Source organism: Pyrus communis, chromosome 15 (assembly GCF_041283825.1).
Source record: "Pyrus communis isolate YQ-2024b chromosome 15, ASM4128382v1, whole genome shotgun sequence".
Taxonomy (NCBI): domain Eukaryota; kingdom Viridiplantae; phylum Streptophyta; class Magnoliopsida; order Rosales; family Rosaceae; genus Pyrus; species Pyrus communis.
The window spans coordinates 9,192,091-9,201,391 of NC_142579.1; the positions used below are offsets into that span (position 1 = coordinate 9,192,091).

Sequence of the window (9,301 nt, forward strand, 5' to 3'; positions counted from 1 at the left end):
GAAGCATCAGTTCCAGAAGTCTGGGCTTCTAATAGCTTCGCTTGGCATTCTGCATGTTCTCTTTCACACTGAGCGATTCCCATTATAATATCAAGCATGGTACCTGTTGTGCTAAAGAACACAAGCGGCGCTAAAGATTTCCTTTTAATCCCTACTGGAATTGCTAACAAAGCCCCTACTACAGAGAATACCCAAGTGCCCATTGCGCTACAGATAACCATGCATAGCATCATTCAACTACACCTCAAGCTAGCACATAAACCTGAATAAACTTAAACGGGAAAGACTGTATCTACGATGCCAAAGAGAAGAATGGCCTGGGAACCATAAAGTGAAATTTTCCATGCTCTAATGAAGTTGAGTGATGTATTGCTGGTTTAGCCAGATGATATTCGGAATGTATTAATAAACTAATATTCTAGAAATTTTATTTATGATTTTTGTGATAAACACATAATTTTTCTCTTTCGTGTAAATGACATGGGTCAATGAGACAATTAAAACAATTAAACCGAGTAGAAACCTCTGCAAGATTGCGAACCATAAAACTGTGGAAGAAAACATCACAGAAACTGTGTATGGAGTCCAATGAGTCAATAACTAATACTGACGGGAGCAAAAACATGCTTGAATTACTTGTACAAGTTTTAGTAGACAGGTCTAAATTCTCCATGATAGTTAGAAGTCACTATAGTCAAATGTACAAATATTCTGGTTTATAACAAAATCTTAAAGTTCAACACGAAATTGGTGATCTCCTAGCTCCATGGGGATTTGTTAATATCAATTTGTTTGATATTCCTTTTGATAGGTGAACTCCAATATGTATAAAATTATAATGATTAAACTATCCAAGATATGCACAGCTTAAGAGTATCTGAATAACAAAGAAAAACTATTGGATCAAAATAATAGAACATCTATGGTGATGTGCAATAAGCAAAACCTTCCAACGCAATAAATCCGTTGATGAAAGCTTCAGAAAACGATTACTCACAAATTTTTCCAAAGAAAAGCTTCCAATATGTTAAACTTAATGATGATTGGTGATCTAGAACTAGAAGTTAAATTTCACTAGAAAACAAGTGGCATCCTCAAGAGAGCTGAAGAAATGGTTTTCCTTCTAGGTTTGGAGCTAAAGAAACGGTTAAATATTCGAATACAAAGCTCGAAAAAGATCAAGTATGATAAGAACAGGTAGAGAAGCTTCTTCTTAAATCTTAGCTCATCGCATAATTGTTCAACACATCCAATCCAACTAGATAACCCGTCACTGCCAATACAATACCAATCATCATGGACATGATACATCCCCAATCGACTACTAAGATCTCCATATAAGGGTGAAATTCTCACACATGCCACTCGAAGAACCACAAAAATTGAAAACATCCATAAGTTGCGAATGGATTTCCGAACGTCAAAAATTCTTAATAAGTATATCCAAAGCCTGCAGTCAGTGACCCAGTGCCGTTCTAGAATGGCCTATCAACTTGTTCCAACCTAGGATAATAAGCTCATGAGTTTAGTCTTACCTCACCGTCGAGAAAACGAAAGAAGACTTCTATCTCAAAACTAAAACTTCAAGGACGATTGAACAAGAAATTTATTCCATAATATTACTTGAACGTCATCGGTAACACTTCACAAACATATATGAAAAAAGAGTAGAGATTCAAGCGCAAAGTAGAAATAATAATGGAAAAATATATAAGTCACAGAAAGGAAGGATTAAACTGACTTGGCAACTGAGCAGTCCTCAAGCTGCTTTACAGTCTCTTGGCTACCCATCTCTCTCTGGTTTTAAGCTACACCCGTGCTTACGAGTAGCAATCCAATTCATTCCTGTTCCACTCTTTAGTCAGTTTCGACAAAGCGACATTTTAAACTACTCCAATATATGAGAAGCAGAATTCAAACTTGGGCGGAAGGTGGCAAGCCCACTGCCCTGCCCAACTGGCCTAACCCATTTTACTAAATTTGATAATTATGAATGTTGGATTATAGTCAATCACCAAATATCCTAAAGAAATTCAAAAATACCATTGAAATGCGCAAACAAAACCGAAAGGAATGAACAAAAAGCAATTGAATTTGAAAAATTAAAAAGGTACCGATGGCAGTGCAAGGCAAATGAAGCTTACCTGATCAGACACAGGGCTGAGAAGTTGAAGATTTCATTACAATCCTCCTCAAGGATCACAACTTTGATTTTGTGGCCCTGAGCCAGATTCGAGTCATAGCATACATGGGCCGGGTCAAGTTGGGGGGGGGGGGGGTCGGGTTTATACTCAAAATAAAAAAAGGCCAAAGCCCACTGCCCTGCCCAACTGGCCTAACCCATTTTACTAAATTTGATAATTATGAATGTTGGATTATAGTTAATCACCAAATATCCTAAAGAAATTCAAAAATCCTATTGAAATGCACAAACAAAACCGAAAGGAATGAACAAAAAGCAATTGAATTTGAAAAATTAAAAAGGTACTGATTGGAGTGCAAGGCAAATGAAGCTTACCTGATCAGACATAGGGCTGAGAAGTTGAAGATTTCATTACAATCCTCCTCAAGGATCACAACTTTGATTTTGTGCCCCTAAGCCAGATTCGAGTCATAGCATACATGGGCCGGGTCGAGTTGGGGGGGGGTCGAGTTTATACTCAAAATAAAACAAGCCCAAAGCCCATTGCCCTGCCCAACTGGCCTAACCCATTTTACTAAATTTGATAATTATGAATGTTGGATTATAATTAATCACCAAATATCCTAAAGAAATTCAAAAATCCCATTGAAATGCACAAACAAAACCGAAAGGAATGAACAAAAAGCAATTGAATTTGAAAAATTAAAAAGGTGCCGATTGGAGTGCAAGGCAAATGAAGCTTACCTGATCAGACACAGGGCTGAGAAGTTGAAGATTTCATTACAATCCTCCTCAAGGATCACAACTTTGATTTTGTGGCCCTGAGCCAGATTCGAGTCATAGCATACATGAGCCGGGTCGAATTGGGGGGGGTGGGGGTTTATACTCAAAATAAAAAAAGCCTAAAGCCCGGCCCAACTGGTATAAAGGAGTTTCAGACTCTCTTATAGGGGAACGAGGAGAGAGATGATGAGAGGTGTGGGAGGTCCTCTTCTGTGCATAGGCGATCTGCTGAGCGACGTGGGGGAATCAGATGCTTCGCCGCCACCGCAACAACCTGAGACCTCCTCGTTTTCTTCTGTTTCCAGCTTCGATCAGAGCTTGGACCTCACCAAGTTGTTCCAAGTTTTCCTTTTTTCACATTCTCATTTGCTGTGAATTGCAAGAACAATTCGGTGAGTTTTACACATTTTTGTTTGGAAAACCGAAAACCCATTAGGTGGATTTTTCAGTTGTAGCATCCTTTTTGATAGGAAGACCAAAGATGGACAGAAGTAAACAACTTTTATGTGGAATTTGCTTATGTAAGAAACACTTCCGCCCATAAACGCTCTTGCTAGAAGTGCTTTTATTGAATTACAATTGAAATTTTTATTAAAAATCAAAGTGCTTCTATGACCCAAAGAACTTTTATGTTTTAGTGCGAAATGTAGTCAGAAACGCTTTTAGTTCTAAAATACTTTTAGCCTTTTCAGAAGTGGTCCCAAATAGACCCTTAGACTTTAGAGATCATGGGTAAACCTGGTTCCTTTTGTAATATGCCTTGTGTATATGATCTTCAGATCTTGTTAATAAAGTTTTGCTGAACTGCTGTTCTGAAAGAAAAAGGTTTCAGTGTCTTATAACGTAGTTTTGCAATTGCATTCTCTTATTGTTGTATGGGAGTGTTCCTTACTTTATATACTATCTTCGTTTTTGGAGAACTATGAGCAGCTGAATGAGGCGCTTGGCGGTACAGATCATTCATGGGCAGCTCTTACCTTGAAGGTGATGAATGATCTTATCAGAATGTATGAATGACATATCTATAGATTCTGCTAGGATGATTAATGTTCCACTTCTTTCCGCGCCATTGTTTGTTCTCCATAATTTGTGCAGCGCCTAGTATGCTATCTAACATTTAGATAATTTTTCTTGCATGGTAAACATTTTATTTTATGGGCTCGGATGTGTGCGTGTGTGTTTTTCGTTTGGGGGGTGGTACATTCACATGATTTTAACTCTTCCGAGGAAATGTAGAGGTATTGGTTTATCCTACATCATAATCTGTTTCTGAAAGGTTGTTCCCTTAAGCAAAGACATTCGGAAACTCTAGGTCGGATTTCACCTGCATAATTCTTTTGTTTTACATCTCCATGAGTTCTAATTTGTCTTGTAGATTATTCTTTGTTCATTATTTTGGGAAATTAGTGTCTTGTAGGTTGTAGAATGTAAATCATTATACTCAGGCATTTTTATATTCCTTTTGGTACGATCAATTGCATTACAACTGGTTAATTGTCACTCACATAATTAGGTATATAGAGAGAATAGTCTCATAACTTACGAGACAAATGATATCAAAACATAACAAAAATATATATAAACCAGTTCATATTTTCACATAACTACGTAAATATTCCCTATAAGATTTTCATGTAACTATGTCCCAATATGATTTCTATATGCATGGTTGGAAAAATACTTAAAGAAATAAACTCCCCCTAATGCATTTGACATCACTGTGACTGAGTCTGTAATGTTAGTGTTTATGATCTCTGTGTGTGGTAATAGAGGTATCAGAGCAATTTTGTTCAAGCAGAAAATCAATGAGATGATGATCTCTGCTCGAAGAGCATGAAAGAATGGAGATGCGAGAAACTTGGAGTCGTAGCTCCTTGGATTCGATTTAGGTGTAACTGAATCCATGCTCACAGAAATGGAAATGGGGGTGACTTATAGCTGTTGGAGGGGGCACTTACTCATCCAACTCACACACTCATGTGCACAACACATGATCAACTATAAGTGAGTTGTTATGACATGTGGCACACATGTAACCTTTTAGCTTTGTTTTAATCTCAGGCCTACATTACAAACTAAGAGCAAACACTCAATATTGAAAGGAAACATGTAACTTGGATCAAATGCAGCTGCGGAAGCTTAAGCACCAACACTCCCTTCTAAGCTGGCAGCTGATTTGACTCCAACATTTCTCTAAAATAGTTGAACTTCTCCTTTGGTAGTGCCTTGGTCAAGATATCAGCCATTTGTTCCTTGGATTTGCAGTAAACAAGCTCAATTTCCTTCTCTTGGATAGCCTCCCTGATGAAGTGAAATTTCCTACTGCAGTAAACAAGCTCAATTTCCTTCTCTTGGATAGCCTCCCTGATGAAGTGAAATTTCCTACTGATGTGCCTTGTTTTCTGGTGAAATAATGGATTCTTATCACACATTAGCAATGTAGGCTCCACTTGTTCTTCCCCAAAGTCTTCTAGAACAAATCTCAGCCACGTGGCTTGTGAAGTTGCTTCAGCTGCACTCACATATTCAACCTCTGTAGTGGATAATGCCACTGTTTTTTGCTTGATTGAAGCCCAAGAAAACACACATGATCCTAGATTGAAGGCATACCCTAAGGTGCTTCTCATATCATCCTCACTGCCAGCCCAATCACTATCACAATATCCCATAAAAAGAGCTGATTTTCCCTTCACATACTCAATGCTAAAATCCAAAGTACCTTGAATGTATCTAAGTACCCTTTTTGTTGTTCCCATATGTTTCTTAGTTGGATCATGCATTAATCTTGCCAAGAGACTAGCACCAAACATAATGTCTTATCTAGTGGCACTAAGGTACAACAAACTTTGTACCAATTTTCTGTGTTCAGACTCATTTGCAGCCTCACTTCCATCATTCTTGCATAGCTTGTCATGTGCTGCAAGTGGTGTTCCCATAGATTTACAGTCCTTTAGGCCAAATTTTTCCAACAGCTTCATTGCATACTTCTGATGAAGGAAGATGCTCTTCTTTGTTTGTATAACTCCTATACCAAGGAAATGGTGCAGCAATCCCAAATGTCATCTCATAATGCTGCATCATGTCATTTTTGAACTCCTCAAGCATTGTGACACTACTTCCAGAGTACACAGTATCATCAACATATAAAGAAACAATGAGAATTCTTGAGTTTTCAACCTTAGTGTATAAGGTGGCTTCACTTTGACTCTTTTGAAAACCGGCCTACGTAAAATAGGAATCAATTTCATCATACCAAGCTCTTGGAGCTTGCTTAAGGCCATATAATGTCGTATCCAGCTTGTACACTTTATCCTCCTTGCCTTGAATGACAAATCCTTGAGGTTGATTGACATAAATCTCCTCCTTGAGTACACCATTAAGAAAAGCAGACTTTACATCCAACTGAAATAGCTGCCATTCCTTTTGAGCTGCAAGACCTATCAGTGTTCTTATGATGTCTAGCCTAGCAACTGGTGCAAAGGTTTCATTAAAGTCAATATCTGGCTTCTGTGGATAACCTTTTGCAACCAATTTGGCTTTGTTCTTTTGTATTGTCCCATCTTGGTTCAACTTAATCTTGTACACCCATTTCACACCTATGACAGGTTTGCTAGAAGGCCTATCAACCAGCATCCATGTATGGTTCTTTTCAATCATATCTAGCTCAGCTTGCATAGTCTTTTTCCAAGAATCAACCTGAGCTGCCTCTTCATAATTCTCAGGTTTTAAGTGCATACATTGCATTGAGCCATAACTTCATCCAGTGCTCTCCACTTCTTTGGAGTGAAGTCATAGCTCTGTGATAGACTCAAGCCCCTCTGTCATAATCAATGTTTGAACTCAATTATTCCTGTGGAGTGGTAGGAGCAATCTTAGAAGATACTAACTCTTCTTGTTCTTCTGAGTTTGAATTGGTTCAATTTCTGCATTACCAGTAGTGGTTGGTACACTGAAATACTTCTTGGAGTTTGCTTCCCAATTCTAGCTACCATTGTCATCAAATACCACATCCCTGGATAGGATAATCTTCTTAGTGATAGGATCAAAGACTCTGAATCCTTTTTCACTGGTGCCATATCCCACAAAAATGCACTTGTGATTATTACACTTAAGCTTATGTCTCAGATTTATGGAACATGAACATAGCATATTGAACCAAAGACCTTCAAGTGTGCAATTCCTGGTTCAAGCATGCAATCACTCTCTTTAGATGATTCTAGGATAGTAAACCCATTTTCTACAAGCTCCCAAAGTTCATGAGACTTGAGAATGGATTGCGTTATGATTTTCCAGAATTCATAGTTTTCCTTATTGAAACTGGAGTGCGAAGCTTAGAACTCGTTAATCAGCCATATTAGACTCAGAGCTTCGATTTTCACAGGCTTTCAACGCACGATTCTACAGCGATGAAGCTCGATGAAAGAATTTCGCTGAAGAACACATAAATCACAGATTCATGCCTAGATTAAAGCGATGACCCTGGCTCTGAGGCCATTTTTAGTGTTTATGATCTCTGTGTGTGGTAATAGAGATATCAGAGCAACTTTGTTCAAGCAGAAAATCAATGAGATGATGATCTCTGCTCGGAGAGCATGAAAGAATGGAGATGCGAGAAACTCAGAGTCGTAGCTCCTTGGATTCGATTTAGGTGTAACTGAATTGATGCTTATAGAAATGGAAATGGAGGTGAGTAACAGCCGTTGGAGGCGCACTCGCTCATCCAACTCACACACTCACATGCACAACACATGCTCATCTATAAGTGAGTTGTTATGACATGTGGCACACATGTAGCCTATTAGCTTTGTTTTAATCTCAGCCCTACATTACAAACTAAGAACAAACACTTGAAATTGAAACGAAACATGTAACTTGGATCAAATGCAGCTGCAGAAGCTTAAGCACCAAGATGTGACACCATATTAGTCACAGAAAGTCCCAAAAGTTGCCTGGACAAAAAGATGGGACAAAATTATAACCAAAAAAAAGTTTGGACACCATATAATTTTGTTCTTTGTACAACAACGTAAGGTTTCCATTGATATTTAGATTTATAGATTATGGGACTTTTCTGTGTTATGGTGTAAACAATTGTTGTGACTCGTAATATGGTGTAGATTCTGAAGTTTTTATCTTTTAATTATTCCAGTTATGCAGTGCTTTGGAAACTGCAAACAAGTTAATTCAGTCAACAAACTCAAATGTCATGTCATTGTCGGAGAAGGTTGGAGAGCTTGAGGGAGTTATCAAGAGGGCAGATTCTGCCATATCAGCAGCAAGGGTCGTTCATGGTTCACTAAACAAAAAGGAAGGACCACTTATTGGCAATCAAAATGCCAAATGATCCATGTCTTGTCGAGAGCAAGGTTAGTTAATTCGATCAAGGGAAAAAATGTGAAAATACTAGGCCTTAGAAACTGAGGTGTTTGCTGTTAAAAAAGTCTTTTCCTTTGCTTTTCTTCATTGGCACAACAAAAGGTATCATACAATAGGAGTAAGAAAGCTAACCTGCCTGATGCAAAAGGGAGATGTAACTATCAATTATCCATCTTTTATGGATAGAACAAATCTATCTCTTGCTTATTTCCTGAGATGCCTCGTCAATATGAGAGTTTTGGTTTCTACGGTTTTAAGATATATTCCAACACGAGGTCATCACCTCACTTGCATAGAAAATTTCTTGTTTTATTCCTATTTGGTTGTATTCTTTGTGAATTGACAATGTTGTAAAAATCTGTCTTGATATTCTCATTTTGGTAGTTCTTGGTTCTTGCATTCTTATTTACTAACTGTAGCCAAAAAGCTCTCTCTTAGAATATAGCATCGACAGTCTCATTGCTTTGGCTATATTTTCAGTTAAATGATTGCAAGCGTCGTTGACGGATCTGAAGCTGGGACATCATTGCTGAGATGAATATTGTTTAGAAATCTGTAGATCGTAAGTCTCTTGTGTGAGAAATCGTTGAGTAGCATAGAGTTGTTTTCTGCTCCATATGTGGTTGCAGCGCAATACTAGACCATAGAGGATTCTATAGACACTAAAAGATTGTCTTCCGACGTCAGTTTTTGTAAATACAACATCCATTTTTCCTCTAGTTCCTCAAATTTTTGTTCTTATTATGAAAAAAAAAGAATAGTTTAACTTTATTGATCTCCATTTTAGTGACTTTGTATATAAGTGTAGCTTTTGAAATGCTTGAATCTCAAGTGTGCTGAGATGAATTTAGAATTTTCGACCAAAAAAAGAGTTGATTTTGTGGTTTCCATATATAATCACTCTGGTGGAAATTCTCTCCCGCACATTTTCCTTCAGGACTAAATGGGTTAGGATCTAACTAGTTGAGATTTAGTTAAATCTCAAACATGTACATGTTA

The 9,301-nt window shown here is 37.8% G+C and overlaps 1 protein-coding gene across 2 annotated transcripts; it reads left to right on the plus strand.

Annotated features, from left to right (window-relative positions):
• Positions 1-3,078: 3,078 nt before the first annotated feature.
• On the plus strand, positions 3,079-9,073 carry LOC137708811 (uncharacterized). Of its 2 annotated transcripts, none has more exons than XM_088684871.1 (5): positions 3,079-3,268; positions 3,397-3,447; positions 3,842-3,910; positions 8,076-8,292; positions 8,783-9,073. In XM_088684871.1, exons 1-4 carry the CDS (start codon positions 3,110-3,112, stop codon positions 8,268-8,270), a joined length of 474 nt encoding a protein of 157 aa, XP_088540997.1. In that variant the 5' UTR covers positions 3,079-3,109; the 3' UTR covers positions 8,271-8,292; positions 8,783-9,073. The 2 variants fall into 2 exon arrangements, with proteins under 2 accessions (XP_088540997.1, XP_088540998.1); XM_088684872.1 differs by having other exon boundaries at positions 3,080-3,318; positions 3,401-3,447.
• The last annotated feature ends 228 nt before the right edge of the window (positions 9,074-9,301 follow it).